The sequence below is a fragment of the Euprymna scolopes genome, chromosome 40 (genome assembly GCF_053919585.1).
Source record: "Euprymna scolopes isolate OS-2025 chromosome 40, ASM5391958v1, whole genome shotgun sequence".
NCBI lineage: Eukaryota > Metazoa > Mollusca > Cephalopoda > Sepiida > Sepiolidae > Euprymna > Euprymna scolopes.
The window spans coordinates 1,261,768-1,284,281 of NC_136521.1; the positions used below are offsets into that span (position 1 = coordinate 1,261,768).

The window sequence follows — 22,514 nt, forward strand, 5'->3', positions numbered from 1 at the left end:
TTAGTAATTAATATTTGGGTGATGGGGGGGGGGTCACTATACACAGATTCGAAAAAGTTGTCCAAAAACAAATGAAAGCAAAGGTAAGGTAAGTTTAATTTCTACCTAACTGGATACTCGTTTAGTGTTTTTATGTAAGGTAAAATGTTTAATCGACTGGAAAAACAGAAATGGTTGCAGACTGTTGAATACGTTAAGTTTGGGAAATTAAGTTGAAAACTAAAACTATACAATACAGTGTCAAAAACCCACCGAATATGTTACCATGATATAGGCTGACATAATCGGTGGGTTTGTGACAGTATTTTGTATAGTTTTTTTAGTTTTAACTCACTTTCTCAAACTTAACATAATCAACAGTGTCCGCCACCATTTGTATCTTTCAAATACACCGATAAACACTGTTTTTCGAGCTGACTAAACGTTACATTAAATGAAAAGGGTTTGTATTAATAGATACAGAGAAGTTGTCAAGAAATTAATATATAACAAATAAATGTTTTCAAAGGCAAGAAAAGTAAATGTTCTACATAACTGGATAAGATTGTAGTGTTTTTATGTAATGTATAATGTTTAACCAGTTCAAAAACATGCAGTGTTCATCGGTATATTTGAAAAATACAAATGGCGGCAGACTGTATCGAACGCGTTAAGTTTGGGGAAATTTTGGGAAAATGAGTTTAAACTAAAAAACTATACAAAATACTGTTAGGAACTCACTCAATATATGTTACTGTGATGTAGGCTGACATATAATCAGTGGTTTTAAATTTTGATCGATACAGGTAACGACTTTTAATAGTCCCTTTTAGTGATTACCTGGTTTGAGGATATTATACAACTAAATGGCAAATCTGCCCCAAAAATCCGATATTATTTTACTTTAAGGCCCGTCTCAGGTGCGTATATAACGAAATATTTTATTGTAGATTTCAGTGTACTAAAAACGAATCTGCAAACCGTTTCCGTCGCAAAAGGAAAGTTTTCATGATATGAAGAAATTACTTTTTTCGAAAAGTGGGTGATCACTTTTCAATGTAAATTTAACTTAGAATGAGCACCCACTTTCTGGCCACCTGAGAGAGGGGCATTTTTCTGTGTGTGTGGGGGAAGGTGTTTTGGCGGGCGACCCCCCGCCCCTCCAACCAATTTAAGCAGGTAATTTTAAAGGATTTTCCAAGGGTAGAAAGAAAGCCCCCACCCCAAAAATCGTGGCCACAGAGTGGGTGATCATTTTACGTTAAATTATTATGGAAAAGTGATCCTTCACTTTTTTAAACTAACATTTCTTCATATCTTGGAAACTATTCGTTTGCCTTAATTATAAAGGTTGTTTTCGTTTTCAGCGACCCCGAAAACCTATTGGAGTGGTAATTTTAAAGGAATTAACGAGGGTGGAGTAATTCCTACTATTTACCTTTTTTTTTTTTTCCAATAACATAAGAAATTAAGAATTAGACAAATTTATGGTGCTAATGCACTTACCGATCCGTAATATTTTTTAAATCGTATTTCCAAGTTTAATTAAAGTTTTTTTTATTCAATTGTATTCTAAACAATGTTAATGCTTCTGTACTGTTCCTTGTCTGCTTAAGTTTAATTTTTGTTTATTAAATTGTAAGGTGAAAGTCCAGAATAGTTGCAAAACACCCTCTTCTCCCCATGTTAAGAATGGCTTTTTAAATAACAACGTTATTATTTCAGCACGGATCAATAAGTGCACGAGTACCCAATTTCTTTAATAAAGAAAAAGCATTCATATTTTAGAATAGATGCAAAACTCCCTCCCCATGTTAAGAATATCTTTCTAAATAACGGTATTATTTCAGCACGGTACCTTCACGGCATAAGTACTATCTTTTGTTTATTAAATTGTTAGGTGAAAATATAAAATAGTTACAGAACACTCTCCATTTCCCATGTTAAGAATGGCTTTCTTAATAGAGTTATTTCAGCACGGTACCTTCTCTGCACCATCTTTACCATCTTTGTTTATTAAATTGTTAGGTGAAAGTATAGAATAGTAACAAAACGTTCTCCCCATGTTAAGAATGGCTTTCTAAATAACGTTATTATTCTATTATCATATTATTATGGTACTTTCTCTGTAACATGTTTTGTTTATTAAATTGTTTAGGTTAAAGTACAGTACTCATGCAGAGAGTGATCCGTGTTGTAACAATAACGTTTATATTTAAAAAGCCATTCTTAACATGGGGAGGGGAGAGTGTATTTTAACCTTACAACTGAATAAAAAAAACATATAATAAAACTGTAATTAAACCTAGAAATACGATTTAAAAAATAGCGCGGACAAAAAAAAAACTGTACTTTACCAACCAATCTTATATCGAAAAACAACAAAAAAAAAAAAAAAAATAAAACAAAAAAAACTCAAAACGCAAGCGACAAACTTTTTTGGGGCCTTATATAATAAAGAAAAATGTGTATATTAAAAAATTTGGAAGATAAACAAATGAATTATGTTTTTTTAATAGCGTTATTTCAGCACGGTATCTTCTCTGCATAAGTACCATCTTTTGTTTATTAAACTGTTAGGTGAAAGTATAGAATAGTAACAAAACGTCCTCCCCATGTTAAGAATGGCTTTCTAAATAACGTTATTATTCTATTATTATATTATTATGGTACTTTCTCGGCAAGACTGTAGTTTAGGTGGAAAAATAATCTCGAACCCTTTATCACATAAAAGGAACTGATTTCCCTAATCACCGGTACGTTACTATGCCAATAATGTATAAAGAATAATATAGGTATTTCAGGAGTTGTTTTTGAAAACAACTTTAAAAAAACAAAAAAAAACTTGTTTTTATTGCTTTTAATTAAAATAAAAAAGTTTTTCGTATGTTACAATTATGAAACGTTATATTCATATTTAAACATTTGTATGTTCCGTGTTGTTGCTATTTTTTTATTCTACTCAATGAATAACTTTTTTAATGATGAACAATACATAAATAAAAATAATAAATTATCAGGCTTCTTTAAACAATATTTTCTTTAATTTTTTAGTTCAAAATTGAATCACGTGATTATTATTTATTCACGCGAGTAGTTATAAATGATACAAATTAATATTAAATGCGCGTAATCTCTTGCAATGTATTATTTCTGTTTCAAATTTAAATTTATTTATTGTACAATTAAAAAAAAACACGGAACATATATAAATAGAACGTTTTGTTTCTCTGCATAAGTACCATGTTTTGTTTATTAAATTGTTAGGTAAAAGTACAGTACTCATGCAGAGAGTGATCCGTGTTGTAATAATAACGTTAATATTTAAAAAGCCATTCTTAACATGGGGAGGGTGTATTTTAACCTTACAATTGAATAAAAAACATATAATAAAACTGTAATTAAACCTGGAAATACGATTTAAAAAATAGCGCGGACAAAAAAAAACTGTACTTTACCAACCAATCTTATATCGAAAAACAAAAAAAAAACAAAAAAAAACATGATGAATGGGTTCTTCACGAATTGAACGACGGCCAAAAAAGAAACACCGTTATGAAGTGTCACCCTTTCTTCTTTTACGCAACAACAACGACCCGATTCTCGACCGGGATGAAACTTTCAATGAAAGGTGTTTTTTTTTACGACAACCGGCGAAACTCAGCTCAGTGTTTAGACGCCGACGAATCTCTCCGACACTTCTCGAAGCCAGAATTTCACTAAAATAAGTTAATGCTAACTGACTGGTGGTCTGCGACCGGTTTCATCTATAACAGTTTTTTAATGAAGGCGAAACCATTACGGCGGAGATGTACTGTAAACTAAACTTCTTCAACAACAACCAGCATTAGTCAACAGAAACGGTGAAATTCTCTTCCACGACAATGCCCGACTGCACGTAGGTAAAGTGACCATGCAGATGTGTAACAGATTGGGCTACGAAACTCTACCTCATCCGCCATACTCTCCAGATGTGCTCCTAACGATTATCATTTTTTGACAACTTTCTGCGTTAGAAATGCTTCCAAAACCTAAGCGATATTGAAAACGCCTTCAGCGACTTTATCGCCAGTAGAACGCAAAATTTGTACGTTACTGACATAAACACACTTGTTTTGCGTTGGTAGCTGTGTGTTGATTCTGTGGTACTTAATTCGATCAATACTTTTTTTAAACGAGATATGTTCATATGAATTTCAAAGTTAAAAACAACAAGAAGTTTCTTGTCAACCTAATACATATGAAAGATGTCGCTGTGGAATTTCCACAGGTCCGACTAATACATATAATCATTTAATTATATATTTGCAGGGTTATATGTATTGGAGATACATGAATACGTGTAATCGAATTCTCCCTTTCTTGGAACGAACCCTGAGTTTGCGCAAGGGCGGTAACCATTATTTCCTCGGTGAACAAGTAAGTATTGGATTTTTTTTAAACGTCATAACATCGAATAAAAAAAATAAACCCCAAAACACGACAGTAGTTTATCAGTTACAGCATGATGAGATATTCGTGTACATTTGGTAAAACATAACGTTTAAATAAAACTTGGGAGTTTACAAGGTGTTTTCAATAAGTTTCCATACTTTTTTGTTCAAGAATTTAAAATTGTTATAAACTCTTGAAAATTTAGTATATTATTCCTATGCATCTTCTGAGATGACTGATCAATTTTAATTATTTCAAGTTCAAGTAAACAGCTACAACAGGAACTGGAATACCCTCTATTAAATCCTGATTCTCACAGTTGGTGAATTTAAATAATACAATTTTTGATGGGAGGACACTTTAAACGTCGATAGGCAATAAAATTCTGTTTTAAACTTGGAAAAAATCACAAATAAACATATGGAATACTTACGACTGTATTTGGACAATCTTGCATGAATCGTACACCATTTCATGAGTAGCATACGAAATTCAAAGAAGGCAGGGAGTCTGTAAGAGATTAATTAAGTGTGGAAGGATAAAGGAAGTAAAAAAAAACCTAGCATTAATTGGCCAAATAAAGAATTTAATGGACAAGCACCGTTGTTTGGCTAGAAAGACAATACATGCACAGTTTTATATCAGTGGAGGTACTGTACATACTATAATTGGCGAGAAACTAAAGATGCGAAAGATTTGCGCGAATTTCTCCCAAGGTTACTCCATCCTCATCATCGACAATTGCTCAACCCCCATATAGTGCAGGCTCGGCTCCCTTTTTTGACTTTTGTATATTTCCTAAGCTCCAAGAAAACCTTAGATGTTGTCGGTATAAGACAATTATGGAGATAAAAGCGGCTGTGACAAGGGTGATTGACATTCACGCACATAGACTTTCATGTGACGTTCCAAACGTTGTTGTATCGATACAGCAAGTGCGTTGCAGCCGGAGGAGATTACTTCGGAGGAGACTAGAGTTTTATGAGTGTACTATCAATAAAAGTGCTCATATGGAAAAGTCTCGAAATTTATTTAAGGCGCATCGTATTTTTGAAGTTTCTTTTGGAAATAATCTTAGGTTATTATCTGGATTTAATCTAAGAGCTATGGGTGACTTGAATATAATGTTTTCGTTTCTGTTGGAACATATATGTTAGAATTGCCTTCGAATTTCTCAATAGATAATCTCGTGTACTAAAGGATCTTGTAACCAGACCAAACCGACATTCAGTTCCTGTGGCAGTGGACAACACGTGATCGCTGGAAACCAAACCAATGATAGATGCTATAGAAAGTAAAAGGCTATGATTTTTAAAAATTAAAACTTTACTTCAAGCCATTATATAAAACATAATTTTATGAAATGTTCTCTATAGTGCAATGTAGACAGCAAAGTATGATGGACTAAGTCACTGCTGGGAGACGTGTGAAGCTTAGATCCCTCGCCAGAGTAAGCAAGCAATATATTTGATTGAAAAATGAGCAATTTCACCAATTTCAATGGCATTAAAAGTACTGAGAGTATAGAACATTTATTGATATTCATTTACTCCCAAGCAACGTCGTGTCTCTCTATCTGAGTAGCATCTAGAATAGTATAGCAATAGAATCACCATGTAAAGCCTCCTATTTTTTGAACCCATGAATGAAACGTTGAAGAATTACGATGCCAGGAATGGTACTATAAAAACAAGCGATCTTTTGTGCGTCGGAATTATTCTTCTACATGGTCACCACTATTCTAAATTACCTATTGCTGGCGATGAACGACGCCTAGGTCGGAAAACTCCGGAGTCCGCATTGTCACTTAAATCTCTGTGGCCGCTATGAACCCAACGGAGTGCATAGGGAATGATCTCACATACATATATCAACACAAAATTTTCCTGATATATATATATATATATATATATATATATATATATATATATAATGATTGCAACGTCTTGTCAGACGAGTGCCACTCCCTCAGGTACTGAAAGTCCATGAGCCCGACGATAACCATAACTTTAGTCCTGCCGGAAAAAAAAAATAATGGCAGATCAATTACTACATGCTTCCAGCATTTCAGACCTACATACATCACAACTTTTCCATCGCAATAGGATCGTTTTTTTTTCTTATAGCCTGAGGGAGTATGTTTACCTGATGGTGTTACAGAGTTTTAGCTTTGTACGACAGCTAAACCTCTCTCTCGGTTCAAAATGTTGACATCCAACAACAAGCAAGAGCAAGATAGCTAGCAACAAGTAAAACTGCAGACCAGCTTAATGCGGGTACTGGTCTCCCGTTTATGTTTTGAATATATATATATATATACATATATATATATATATATATATATATATATATATATATATAGAGAGAGAGAGAGAGAGAGAGAATAAATGAAAAAGACTGTATTCAAAAGTTCATGATGTTGACTATCTTATAATTTATTCCTTTAATTCAGATGGCATTTACAATTCTTGACAGTGTCTGTTTCGTAGCGCAAAATCAATCAATTATTTATTATATCAATCAGTAAATATATTATGCTCTTAACTCACCTAAAGAAATAGCAACAATCAATCCGGCAAAAGGAAATAAAGTGCATTTTGACATGATTAGAATCAGAAAATTGGAAGAGAAACTGCAAATATTTTATAATATGTTTCCATTACATTATTTGGAATTTTGGAATATACCCTTTTGTCATTTATTCACTATGTTGCTCTGTAATTACATTGAGCTGCTTAAAAAAGGATGGGTATATAACAATAAAAAAAATTCTAGGAATATATATATATATATATATATATATATATATATATATATATATATACCGTATATTTCGGCGTATAAGGCGACCGTCAAATAAGAAGAGGAACAAAATTGGAGCAAATTTTAATAAATTTCTCATATCCGTTGTATAAGACGAATCTTAAATCACAACACCATGTTTATTTAGCCTAGGCTAGAGATTACAACACCCGATATCTTATGAAATATTGTTTTTAAAGATAATTTTTAAACTTTAAGGGTCGTCTTATACGGCGGAATATATATATATATATATATATATATATATATATATATATATATATATATATATATATATATATACAGGGTGGGCCAAATTAAGGGTCCTATTTTTAAAAATTCATAAATTCATGTAAGTTTTAAGAAGTGTTTTTCGGCCAAAATTTGTTTTGGTAATTTCAAAAAAATCTCGGAAGGGTCAGTCTACACACACATAAAGTTTGGTAAGTTTAACTTTTATTTTGTGGAAGTTATTCAAATTTTAATATAGGACCCTTATTTTGACTCACCCTGTATATATATATATATATATATATATATTCAGTAAGTTTTTATCAATTCACGTTTTATTAAATACGAATTTTCTTTCTTCTTTATTATTAAGTTGATTTTCTCTATCTGCCGAGCATTTTTTCTTGTTTCATTTTGTAATTCTATATTAGGCTACCGAGTGATTTTTTGCCAGTGATTTCTAGCGCTTTCGGTTGCTTAACTTATGTGATCAAACGGGAACCGGTATGATAACGTGATTATGTCGTAGTTTTTGTCTAGTATGATTATAAAATATCCCCAAATCGGTAGAAAGCTTTACAGTTTTTCACTAATATCTTAACGTTGACTTGTCTGTCAAGCTAAATCCATCAAAAGTTCTTATTAATTATAAAATCTGAAAACAAGTGTTGCTTGTTGTTTTAATCTTTTTTTTTAATTTTGCAGCTAATGTGGTGTGATATGATGTGTTACTGCTGCCTTGAAGGCCCTTACATAGAAAACCCGGCCATGTTTAGCAAGTACCCGAAAATGATGGCCCTTTGGAGGCGTGTGGCTACTCATCCGAAAGTCTTCGGATACCTGAAAGTCCGTTGCAGCTCGATGTGGTAAAGTAAGAAGAAAGAGCAATGGAAACGAGTGTCACACGAGATCTCGTGAAATTGGCTGTTGCGAGAATTACTCGATTTATTGTATTATTATCAACGTCGATCGCTAATTCTTCATCAAATCGAAAGGAATCGTTGTATCCAAACACATATGCATGTATAATAAATTCATTCGTATCAAACTGACTCCCGTTGATATTATCGAAGACTTTGAATGGAGAACTTAATAAAATACATCTTCAAACAAGACTGCGTTATTTTAATTCTACGGGGTGGATCGGTATATTAGTCACCCTAAAGAAAACAATACTATAGCTTTTTTTAAAAACTTTTATTAAAAAATCAATTCGGCTAACTTGATTATGTAGTAGAGCAGACATCTATTCAATATAGCCAGCACCAGCCTCAATCACCGCCCCGATACCAGTTCGGAACAGGAGCATGCATTTTCCACAAGTGCCAGCGGGAGCTCAGTGGATGGTGACGATCAGCTTGGCTTTGGTATTGTACGAGGTCATGTTGGTGATGTTCCCCACGTATGACAAACGAAGTAGTCCAGCAGGTGCAAGTCGGGAGAGAAATGGGGCCAATGATAAAAGAGTTTAAAGTCGTAGTACTGCTTCTCAAGCTAATCCAGGGTTTCTTTGGACTTGTGAGCTGGCACCGAGTCCTGCTGTCATACCCAGAGTCTTCTAGCAGTCACTTGATTGTACCAGTGTATCAGCACACTCTTCACCAAACTTTCACGCCGACTTCGATGATGTGAGGTGGCAAGATGTTGCCCTCAATTTAAACAACATTAAATAAAATAACCGTGACCGGAAACTTTGTGTTCATCACCGTGGGAAAGTCCCTGTTATTCTAGTACATCAAGGGATGCAATCTGAGGGTGCTGGCAATGGTCCTGTTGTCATAATTTAGATCGGTAGAGAACATGAGTTGTCCCCAATCCCGCTCGGTGAACACTGTGTCTGTTTCAGATATAATAGAAGACTCCTCCACTCCTGGGATTTACACACAGTTGGCCAAATAGTAGGTGTCCTTCAACAAAAATAAATAAATAAAACCGGTTTTCATCAAACAGAAATGGAAGCATGTCGTATTTTCTAGGGCGACGATGTTATCGTGCAAAGTGTACTTTGACAAAAATAATATAATTCACATTATAATGAAAACCACTCTTTATCTGTGCCTAAATCAACTCGCAGATTCCGTAAACAAAGCTAAATTCCCACCACTGATCACTTGAGGAAACTATTTCACTGTCCTGCTTCCCGGTTTAATACAAAATGGTAGCTTCAAATCCAATGTAAACAAATTCTTGTAGTCCCGTCCCCATAAATAATAAAATTCTACCCAATTTAAACAATTAACGATTACTAAAATTCCACCATACATTCAATAACTCTTATTCTCGAGCGGCCTTCGAGCCTTTATAATTGTAGATTTCCACGCAACAAAAAGAAAACGCATTTTATTAATTTTTTTTAATTTTCCTAATCTTTTGTATATGAAGATACAAAATTTATGCATTCATTTTTGCACCAGAATTCCTATCCTGTCGCGGTTAATTAATGAAAAATATAAATGATTAGTTAGACGAAAGCAGGTGAAACAACAACAGCTATGGAGATGAAGATAACAGTCCGCACAAAAAGAATAAATGCACACATCTCAAATGATTGCAAAAAAAAAAAAAATAAATAAAACAAACAAACAAATAATAACAAATAAAAAAATAATAACAATTATTAGCGTTCGGCAGGACTCAACAATGGAAGACCAGATTAGAACACAATTTGATTCATAAGACCATAAAATCCAACTTTGCTTAGGATGTGTGGCGCAGTGGTTAGAGGCGTTGAGTTTCTACAGTTTCAGTTAAGCATTGTCTGAAGATAGCGGTTTCAATTCTACTTAAACTAGCAAGAAAATTAGTTGGCTAAACCTGGTGAAACAACAATTATGTACTTTTTTATTTATATAGATTTATTCATATACCGATGGAAAATGCCTTGTCACCTCTCGTATCATTATTTTGCAAGACATTGAATTACCGCTCATTAAGGCGCGAAAACACTCGCCTTTACTGGATCTTCCTGGGCTACTCTCAAACAAATGTCTTTGATCATGCGTGCTAGAATAGGGTCTCGCACTTCGTCATCCCATCCAGCTGTGATCATATCCGTCCTTCGTTTCACAAATGCTGTGGCGACACGCAACCAGCCACACACTGGGAAATGGCCAGTCAGTTTCCCGCACACGGAAAACAACATAATGATCGCTAAAAGTATAAGTTGGGGAGAAATTGGGTGGTTATTGATTATTTCAAAGGATCTCTAAAACAAATTTCTTGTGTTCGATTTGAAATAAGCCATGTTAGGTTCAAATTGGAAGCAGCCAGACGGTAGTGTGTTCCACAGGCGGGCAGTTCTAGGAAAAAATCTATGAAGACACATTACTCTGAGTTTAGCGCATAGCGAACAGACGGACACCATACAAAACGGTTTCAGTTCGGGGACATATACGATTATCGCTCCTGTTGCATGTTTTAGCTGATAGGTGGCGATATCAACTTTCTCTCTCTCCCTTTTTCCGAGTGACACGCGACAAGGACACGTGCGCTATGCGCTCCAAGTGTGTCTTACACACGCAGCCGATACTGTAATGCAAAGAACTTTCGCGTACATTCCAGCTTTATCGAGGTAAGGCAAAACATCGCAAAATCATAAAAAGCAAACTCTACAATCATGAATTGCCTCGGCAACAACTTTAAATAAAATATTTAATCTCTTTTTACATCTGATCGGCAAGAATAAGCAACACGCACGTACGCACGCAAACATACGGCTCATGCACCATTTTTTAAAAAAATATTCTTATCTGTAAAAATCTAAATATTCTTTCATGTTTTAAATAAAGTCTACAGTATTAAATCATAAACTTGATATCTATTTTCATTAATGTATATCGTCGAATGCGCAACGCAAACTGCAACAAACATTTGCCCTTAGAATTTTCCTTTATTTTATACACAGATAGAGAGTAAAGAAATTTGCTGGCAGTGTCTGTAGTTGGGCGAGTGTTTTTCGTACATGATTTAAGGGAGCATAGATTGAAGCTCAGTCAAACACTTGCAATAAAAGTTAAGCTAGAGCCGATATAGGCTTCCAACGTCTCTACTCTGAGAAAGACGTATTACGGCTTAATGTAATGTAAACTAGCGTCTTACTGGCGAAATCTTACACAATGAATCACATTATAAGAGTAACCCGACTCCTTTACGCATAAAAGAATAATGATCTGCGCTGATGCCCTGTTTTTAGGGGGGGTCAATAGTTGTGACATTGAACTATTTAAGGTTTAATAAGAGTTTTAAAGTTTACACAATATTAATATCCTTGGAATAGACACAAAAATTCAAGCGTGATTAATGCAGTCATTTTTTTAATTTACGAAGTGCTTTAAATAGTTTTCCGAACTTTTTTCGTATAGGCGCTTTTATTGATAGTACACACTTAATACTCTATTCGCCTTCGAAGTAATCTCCCCCAGCTGCAATGCATTTGTTTTACCATCCTAACAGCTTCTAGAAGGCCCCATGGAAGTCCTCTTTCATCTCAATTGTCTCATAACGACAGTCACTAAGATTTTCCTTGGGCTAAGGAAATAATAAAATCTCACAGGGGAGGGTGAGACCTAGAATGTAGAAATGATGAAGAACTGTTTTAATACCCATCTTGGTCAAATATTTTGTGACAAAATATGGAGTCGTGGACTGGCGCATTTGAACACACTTCGCGCAAATCGCTCGCATTTTTACTTCCTCGCGAATAGTTGTGTGTACGATTTCCACACTTATTAAAAACTGTGCACTTATGATCTCTATAGACACACGGCAATTCTTACTCATGAAATTCTTTATTTGGCCAATTCAGTCGGATGTTCCGACTTCCTTACTCTTTCTGAAACTCCTATCATTACTCAGAGACGTCCTTCCTCCATTGAATCTATTATGCCACTCTAAAACTAAGGCCGGATTCATGCAAGATGGTCAAAAAGCAGTTTGAGCATTCCATACGTTTCTCAAGTATTTCCCAATTTTTAAACATAATGGTGACGCATGTCGTTTTTCTAAAGAGTCCTCACGTCCAGATTGCATTTTTGAAATTCACCAGCTGTGAAAATCAGATGTTGGTAGGATGTATTCCAATTCCTTCTGTAGCCGTTCATTTTGAACCTGAAATTATAAAGATTGCTGAGTCACCTCATAAGATATACAGCAATAACTTACCGAATTTTCAAGAGTCTACGGCTATTTTAAATTCCTGTAACAAATATTTAGAAAAATATGTAAAGATCATCGTGCTATATATATATATATATATATATATATATATATATATATATATATATATATATATATATATATATACAAGCAGCTGTTAATAAAACATGTTAAAACACTTTGAAAAAGAGTTCAAAACATATTTAATCTGAAAAGGAAACACTAGATAAGTGGATAGTCCTTAATCACCGGAGTTTCGAAGAAATACTTTCTCTCTCATCAGAGGGTAGGAATTAGCAAAATGCGGGATCGGATTTTGCATGCAAAAGTATTTGACGAAACAACAAGTTAGTCAAATATCTTACTTGATAAAAAAAAAGTGAAGCAGAGGGAATATGGCGAAGAAAGAGGTGATTACAAGTGAATGGATAGTCTGGTGGAAGATAAATAATCCAGTGACGGTATATATATATATATATATATATATATATATATATATATATATATATATATATATATATATATATATATATATATATATATGAAACTAATTTATGACACCCATAAAAAGTATAAGTGAAAATGAATAAAATGAAATTAATTCATTGTAATTTTTACTTTATATGGAAGATGAAGTTTCGAGGTTTAAATCGCATTCATTCATTATTTATTTAACACTCTATAAAACCGGCGAGTTTTTTTATAGAACATCGGAAAATGATAAAAACTTAAAAAATGACAAAAAAACGTCAATGGCGGAAAATTGCTCGTAAACACAAAAAAATAATTTAAAAAATTGCTAAATTAAACATTTAAAATATAATGAAAAATGGCAGCACAAATATACATTATATTTTGTTGAATTTTTTTATTCAATCATTAGTAAATGTAAATATAACAGTAAAAGTCTTACCTTTGGCTTAAAATATTATGAAAATCACATATAAAAATTTTCATATGCATAAGACATATCACGTTTCAGACGACACGTAAAAGATTAACTTCCTGTTCCTATGGAGGGCTCTTAGAAAACTCTCTTATTAATAGAATTCGTTAAGTTTCAATATCGTAATTTTTAGCCCGTAAAAAATTAATATTTAAATAATTTCTATTAAACTCCTTTTTATATCAATTTGTAATTCTGTAAAATAAGCATTATTTAATTTTTTTTCTAAATCCTTGAGTTAACATTATCAGAAACTTATTTTAAATTCAACATTTTGTATGGAATTATAAACTAAAAGTCACTTTTTTATTTGATATTAACATATTACAAAATCAGCAGTGCACAAAGAAGCTGAATTAATTCTGAACTCATAATTATTTAAGTTACTTGGCTTAGAAATTATATTTCATTCTAACAATGGGGAATAATGTAATATAGGTTACACAACGATTTTTATTAGTGAGATGCAAAGATTAATGAATTGGTCTACCGTAGAAAATATTATCCACGCTCAGTGCTTAAGCGTATTTTTACTTGCTCACTGACGAAAAACTGTATCGATTATTATTTTTTTAAATTATGAACACAAAGATTGTCTGTATATTCATAATAATTTTTAGAGGCAACATTCGATAAGCAATCAAATACTGTCTCGCATGTTTCACTATCCGCCAATCGGAACTCTAAATTAGATTTAGTCATCGATCCATCCAGCGCAACCGCAGCAGGGATTGACCTCACTCCCGAGTTTGTAGTGTAATTTATATCTTGTCAGTAGCTGAATACTTGATGCTTCGTCAGGGCTATTAAACGTATTTTATCGTGACACCATAACTAGATGGGGTTCCTACCACGACTTAAGAGGGTTCCATCTAACCTAGAGAGAAGGATAGACCTCGCCAGTTTCTCAACCTGGTATCTTACCTCGCGGTACATACAGCTCCCCGCCTTCTCAAATGGTCACCCATCTGGTACCAGTCTTGCTTAACGTTGCTTAACTTCGGTGATTTGGCGGAACCGGTGTGTCAACGTGATTGTGCTGTACTATGAAAATTTGTACAGCCTTAGCTGAAAATTTTTACATCCTAAAACTTAGCCTTAATTTTTCCCAGGACATCCATAAGGCTGCGGAGCTATTTGCAAATAGTTAGTGAAAATTGGAGCACATTTTCAATTTTGAATAAAATTTAGGGAGATCTTTATCGTAGCATCAAAAATAAAAGCGAATTCCTTACGTGATTCTTATTTGCAACACACGCGATTTCCGTAACGATTAAAATTTGAAAATATTTTCAATTTAGTCGAATATGTGGGAGAATGGCGAGATCCTTCTATCGATCCAGGAGATATTTCACTGCTGATGCAATTCTCTGCCTATATAAGAATAAGGTACATCCAAGGATGGAGTACTGTTGCCACTTCTGGACAAGAGCTGCTAGAAAGACCTTCGTAGCCTAGTGGGAGATGCCCTTTTCTCTTCCCTGTAACCTCTTTCTTAGAAAAGAGACGTTCCGAGCCTGTCTCTGCTTTATCGTTATTTTCATGGCAAGTGCTCGGCTGGGCTCCAATCTATGGTCCCCCACGCCAAACCTTCACGAGAAACACGCGTCTAGTTGAAAAAACAATCAATACCTTTCCCTACACTTTAACCGTGTCTAAATCTAAGCGTAGATACCATGACCAAATCTTCTTTATCAGAACCGCCCATCTGTGTAACTGTCTTCCGTTTGCCTAGTTTCCAAGTAACTACAATTTGGTAATCTTCAAATCCAACTTAAAAAAGTTCTTGATGAATCGTTCCTCTTTTTACTAAATTTCCACATCTAACAATTACTGCGTCATTGTCCCATTGACCACTGTACACTTATTAACCCTTATCCTCGAGTTGCCTCTGTGCCTTGATAAGTGGTGACTTCTTTGAAAAAAAAAAAGAAAATGTAAAATCGTACCCATCGTAGTCATTCTTCTTAAAAAGCATTAAAAACATATATATGGTTGACCTCCCTTTGTTTCCAATGGACGAATGCCTTTTGATTTAATTTGCGTTTATTCAGATCGCACACACGCACACACGCACACACTTGTAATTACACACCGGTTACCTGCCCTTGTTGTGTAATGATGTGACCCTTTGGCTCTGATCATAGCGTAGTATATGCTATAACTGTAGCAGACAGAGCCAAAGGCCAAGACATTATATTATTAATATTATTATTATTATTATTATTGTTGTTGTTATTATTATTATTATTATTATTATTATTATTATTATTATTATTAGCGACGGCGAGTTGCTGGACCAATTATTATGATTAGAAAAATAAACAATTAGATTAGGAAAAAGTAATTGACAACTGAAATAATAAACAACTGCAAAAGGAACGTGGTTTTAGAAAATACAAGAAAACACAGTTTTTGGTTTAGATAAATAATCAGATTTATGTTACGTCAGCGGTTGGGGTCTTAGAGACATGGTTTCTCCATGACGCAGGGAGCGGCGTTTCCTCAGGCAGCCAATGTGTGCACGCGTTGTAATCTCTGAAAAGTCCGGCTGGAATCATGAAAATAAATGTTCGTATATAATGCAAGTATTTGTTGTGTTATTTAATAAAATAACAACTGCTTGTCTATAAGTGTTTCGATACGTCCACGTCAATCGTTTCCTGTTAGAACTGTTTCATAAATGTTGAAATATACACACTAGACGTTCAACTAAATGGTACGACGTATATACATACACACATTTACACGTATATCAATATACAAATAGAATATATATTGCCACTATTAAATATCTACGTCGTTTTTGAACATATTCGTATACACACACAATGTAACAGTTGTAAATTCCGTTCCAGTCGACAAGCGGCGTCGCAATACTTCTTATTTCGTTTCTTTCTCTTTTCATCCTCTTTTACTCAGACCGTCGACGTTACAACACGTTATTTTCTCGTTTAGCTGTTTATGTGAGGGACACGCCTCGACAGACGTGTAATCCTATCAAGGTAAGGATGATCTCACGGGTATATCCACATACGCATACACAATCAACATTGAACGCCTCCAGGCACACGTGAGCACAAGAATATATACGTAACGAACATTCTGACTTCATACACGTCTACAATGAACTCATGAGTATAACGGACAACTAACTTCATGAATAATACAGGGTGTTCCAAAATGGCTGACCACATTCTAAATGGCTATATCTCCGAAACAACTTGATGAATCTTAATGAAACTAAACACACATTATGTTGAAGGTCCTAAGGTTTTATATTATTTAATTGGAATTCATTATTGAGATGAGTATTATTTATTAATTTATTTATTGCGGACTATTATCCGCATCTGTTCTTAGTTTTGTTTCACGATTATTCGGTTAACTATTCCTCTGGCCTTCGTCAGGTGGTAACCGCGACGGAATAGAAACTCTAAATCTCCTAACTGAATTCTCATACTTCGGGGCCCGTGGCGCAGTGGATAAAGACGTTGGATGACTACGGTTCTAGGTGACAATTGTCTGAAGATAGCGGATTCAATCCTACCCAAAGCTGGCCAGAGGCTTACTTGGCCAAAACGTGGTGAGACTATGGATGCCACTAATTGCTGAGAATGCAGTTAGGAGATTCGGAGTTCCTATCCCATCGCGGTTACCACCTGACGAAGGCCAGAGGAATATTTGGCCGAAACGTCGTAAGAAAAATTAAGAAATATGAGGATAAGAGTCCACAATAAATAAATTAATTCATGACTTTTATTGATTAAATTTACAAAGGAAAGCACAAATATGTTTTGTGTCTATGACAGATTTTCACAAATGTTCAATATGAGTGACGCCTGTGACTCTACACATGTCGACTCGGTATTCGAGCTCGTGCCAAATTCGTTGTACCATTTAGGTATACATAAGCAGCCTTTTTTTGAAAATTTTGTGTGCTAGTCCTAATTTGTTTTGTAATTGGTGCACTCTTTCCACAAATTTATTAAGAAGGCAAGCTGCACTGTCTTCGGTGATGGAGTCCGAGCATACTCTAACATGCGAAATGCCTTTTCTTTTAAAGTGAACGGCATTTCTTAACCTGAAAAAATAGAAATGCCTAACGTTGCGCACGAAACGCCTCTACACAAGCTATGGAAAATTTGAGGTCATTCCAACGGAATTTGTCAAAATCATTGGCCTACGAATTTGGGGTTAAACATTTTTGAACATTCTCACTTCATACACATGTGTACAATGGGCTCATACGTACGTATGATATACACTCCCGTGTGCACAAAACACTCTCTTAATTTTCTCACCCTCTATAGATAAATAAAAGATCTTGTATGTATATATGTAACCCTATTCTTACGTTCCCCTTTTAATGTTATCCCTTAAATGTTTATAATTGTTTGCCACAAATATATACGACGATCTCCAAAATTTAAATAATCAAACGCAGCCTATAACCGGTAATTATTCCGCTACAGATTAGCAAAGAACCGATAACTATGAAAATGTCATTATAATATGTTCCGTTTTCTCCAATTAGAGCAAACTACGCACTAATATGAGAATTCTTGTGACAGTTTCCCAAGCTTTACGATCTCCTGTTAACTCATGACTCGGGCATTGTCAACAGCAAATTATTTTCATTGTTTTGACTCATGAGTATATACCCGTTTATATCTTATATTTTTCTTATATAGACCAATGTGGTTGATTGATTGTGTCTTGCTGTGTCAGATATATACTTGAGAGTCAAAAGAATGAAAAGAATATTCTGTTGTCACAGCCCTACTTATGAGAAATTGGAAGCAGATTGATTTTGCGACCCTATCACTAAATCTTCGTACAGGGTCAACGGACTCCCTCGATTGGATTGCTTTTTCAACAAAATCTTCTGCCTACTTCCTACACGTGTTATTTCACCACAATTAACCCAACGAACCCATAACGGGTGTTCACATACCACACTGCTCACATCAGCATCACAATCGACACCACAATCATGCTATCATATATATATATATATATATATATATATATATATATATATATATGTGTGTGTGTGTGTGTGTGATCAAATATATATGACGATTAAGCTACACTGAATATTCCGCGTTTCATCAACTCTAGGACTTTTTAGGCTTATGCGCGAATTTTGTATACGCACCTTCGTTTTTATATACGCACCTTCTTTTGAGATTTTATTTAGCCAATCAGCTTTCTAGTATCACCGCGCCCTTCCTATCAGCCAATGAAAATGCATTCATCGGACAAAGGGAACGATGGATGCTAGAAAGCTGATTGTCTAACTAAAATCTCAATAGAAGATGCATATATAAAAACGACAGACAACCACAAAATTCGCGCATAAGCCTGACTAGTCCTAGAGTGGATGTCACGATCTTTTAAAACTTTTTTCAAACTTACTTATTCTTAACTAAATGAGTGACCATTTGTGACTTTCAGGCGCTGTATGTGCACTCCGTTTATCTCGGCATTGTTTCCATTCATCCTGGTCTTCTCCTTACCACGGGAATCAAACAGTGCCGATTCAGAAGAGGTGTCGTTGTAGATTGCGCAATCTTTGCCTCATAATTACACGCGCTACTGCCCGTAAGAGGTATCCTTTGTCTTTCAAGACTGAACGTAAGCATGGGTGGATTCTTAACATAAGGAAGCCGTCATGTGAACGATGCACGCATGCACAGCCCTGAAACAGTTGACAAACAGCTAAAAAAATTAGATGACCCACAAGTTGAACCTCTAAGCATTCCTTGTTTCCAGACTGAAACCGATAAAAGTTTCCCACATGCCTGAATACACTATATATTAAATTTTAAGTCGATAGACAAAAAATCGTTGAGTATATAGGTTGAGAAGTATTCTTCCACATGTTCTTACTTTTCAAAATATATAGATTCTAGCTCGTGTTCTTCGGAATCGACAGATGTATTATCTGCTTCCTTTGGTGCAGCTCGTTGACTCGTAGGTCTAGTGGTCTTCATAAATTCGCTTTTTTATTACCTCATTGGTATACAGTTTTCTATACCGATAGCTTATTTCCCAAAACTGCAGGCTCGTGGAACTCTCTTCCGGCTTACTGTTTTCTTCCTAACTATATCCTTCATTATTTTTCAAGGTTAAAGCCAGTTGCTTAATCAACGACGTTGGATTCTTCTTGTTTTTTACGTCATGATTGAGGACAAGTTTTAAGCAATTACAAAATGCATTGTTAGTACCGCCCGTGCCGAAGATCGAACCTTCAACCTGCTACTTAGAACTAATCACCCTTAGCCTTTTTTGCATTACGCCACGAGTACTTGTTTGAATAACATTGATAAGAACGATAGCTCGAATAACCCAAAAATATAAGAGGAGAATGGAGTAGTGATTAATAACTTTCTGCTTATTCCTTCTCTAGTCCGAACATTAGTCTGTAAAAAAGCCCAATACAGATTTTGAACGCCAAACTGGTTTTAAAAAAATGGCCAAATTCGCGAAATTTGGCTTAAAAAAGGCCAATTTTCTAACCTGGGCAAGAATATGTGAGTGACCTCCCTCGATTTTTTTTATATAATTATAATAACACAGCCCAGCAAAAAATAAATTTATGCGTTTTTTTTTTCAGCTTATTTAGGACAAATCTGATGCGCTGAATCCAAAGAATTACATTAACGTTTCTTAATCAGGTCAAGTATTGAGATATAGAAACAAATCGTTTTTTTTACCTGTTAATTCACATGTACGCATGTGAGAAGCATTTCATAAATGTTAAATGCCATGTCCAATAATTGTTTTGATTAGAAATAATTTTTAAATGAGAAAAAGTATCAAGGTTCGATAGTTCTAGGTTATTATGCTTAAAATGGGTCGATTTGAAGTCATAAAACCTTAAAATCTTTCAAAAATTAGTACGGCACCGTGTTCAGCATTTAACGAAGAAGGACTGGCCTGTTCAGAAGTAATTAATGCCTTGCAAAAAGGAACGTCAGTAACGAAATTTTGGTGAACGGAGACATAAGGCTCTATCCACAGCTGCACATCAAGTTCGGTTTTATGAAGCAGTTCTCCAAGACTTGATAATGATGATGATTGCTTCACTTTTTTGTTGCCAGGCTTCACCAGGATTGACCATAAAGAAGTTAAAACCTGACATTTTTTACGGTCTTCCGACCCGGGAGCTCATCATATTCATAGTTCGAAAGTAATGAAGGAAATGGAACTGGAAACGTGGAAGACAGTTGTTCTGGTAGTGAAGAATTTTCTTGGCAAAGTCAGAATCTCTTCATGCTAACTGGGTTGCAACATAAGCATCAAGATGGACTACATGTTTTCATATATGGACCGGTTTCCTGAGAACCTTAGTATAATGAATTATGGGCAATTAGAGGAGATTTCATCAGGTTTGGAAAGAGATAGAGACCAAGTATTAGGGTCGCTGTGACGCAGTCATGACTGCGGACTACTGTTTGAAACTAAAGAGAGACATTGCTACCGCTGAGTATTCTAGTAGTTCAAGTCCTGACATTTGAACAATGGTGAAGCAACATGCAATTTATGTATAGTTACCTTTATTAATGTTCACTATTAGTTTACAGTAATCGATGTTTCTATCAGGTGATCAATATATACTGTTGGCAAATCATTTTTCTCCTCCAACAGGATGGATATGTATCGACAAAAATCAGCCGATAATGTAATCGATTTTCTCACAAGATCTGTTTTTTATTCGAATCACCTTAGCACAAAAAAACTGACATGGTGGAGAGAAACGGATGCTATTTTCTGATTCAACAGTGGAACAATACCGTAAATCAGCTAGGGAAATCGAGACAACATTCAAAAAGTTTTTAAAAAATTTACTTGATCATGCTTGTAATTGTGTGAGAAAAGAATTCGCAGTAATTTTTACGTACAGCGGTTTTTCCCCGAGGTAATAAGCCAGCAGGAAACATTCGAAAGAAGAGCAATCCAAGTGTTGCTGGACTGAGAGCTCGAATTATAAATTGTCTATTGTAATGTAATTCTATCATTTTTATTGAACTATGCAGCATAATATTAGTTTCTGAGTATTTATTAGTGCCTATTAATTCAAATTATTTGGGTCTGTGTTATATTTAAACTAGCGGATGTGTGGAGTAAGTAAGCACGAAAAAAAAACAGTAGGAAGTTTGGGTGCAGATGGGTGTTAAAAAAGTGGTCGTAGGCACACAGATTCGAATCTGTAACATAAAGGCGGAAAACACCTAACGTCTTAGTCGATTTCGCCATCGCGCAATCGGAAGTCGAGAGCGTTGAAATAAGAATACTCAATCCAACTGAACCGATGACTTGCGAAAAATGTCGCCGAAAACCAACCCTTTTTTGAGGGCAAAACAATTAATGTTTTGGCCAATTTTACGATATTTGTCTTCCGAAAGATAAGCGTTTAAAACGACACCGCGTCTGTTGGAAGTTTTTTTTGCAGAAATACAAACACACACAAAAACACATAGACTTAGTCCGTTATTTAGTAGACTAGCCTGAGTGGCGGGCGTTACCCGAGTGTTTGGAGGTGTGTATTGAGCAAAAAAAGGAGGTATTATACAGGCAGGCTCGAACCCGTATTGCGAAGTAGGAAAAGAACATGAAAATAAAAACGTGACGTCTTTGGTGTTGCGCTCACCGCTAAAAAAGAAAATCACCTAGGTTTAAATTAAGGCCAGTGAATCGAAAATATCGGCGAAAAAGTGACCCCATCCCTGAAGAAAAGTGCTAAGTTGAGGGTGAAGGAATTAATGTATTTAGTAAACTTTTCGACATTTGTCGTCCGAATGGTGGAGCTTTAACACTATATCGATCTTGTAAAAATCCTTGGTCTCTGTCGAAAGTTTTAGGCAGTGTTGGTGGGGGGTGTAGATTAAAACAACCCTGTTAATAAAAAAACGTTGGCCGGTTGTTTGGAGGCGTAAAAGAAAAAAATAGTTTTTTTAGA

General features: G+C 34.9%; 1 protein-coding gene across 1 annotated transcript in view; it reads left to right on the top strand.

The window, feature by feature from the left end:
* Positions 1-8,513, top strand: part of LOC145265681 (S-crystallin SL20-1-like) — a 57,058-nt gene extending 48,545 nt beyond the window's left edge. Inside the window, exons 5-6 of the mRNA XM_080121741.1 lie at positions 4,291-4,398; positions 8,152-8,513. Coding sequence (XP_079977867.1) covers positions 4,291-4,398; positions 8,152-8,316 — 273 coding nt within the window. The 3' untranslated portion in view covers positions 8,317-8,513. The remainder of the gene's footprint in view (positions 1-4,290; positions 4,399-8,151) is intronic.
* Positions 8,514-22,514: the final 14,001 nt, after the last annotated feature.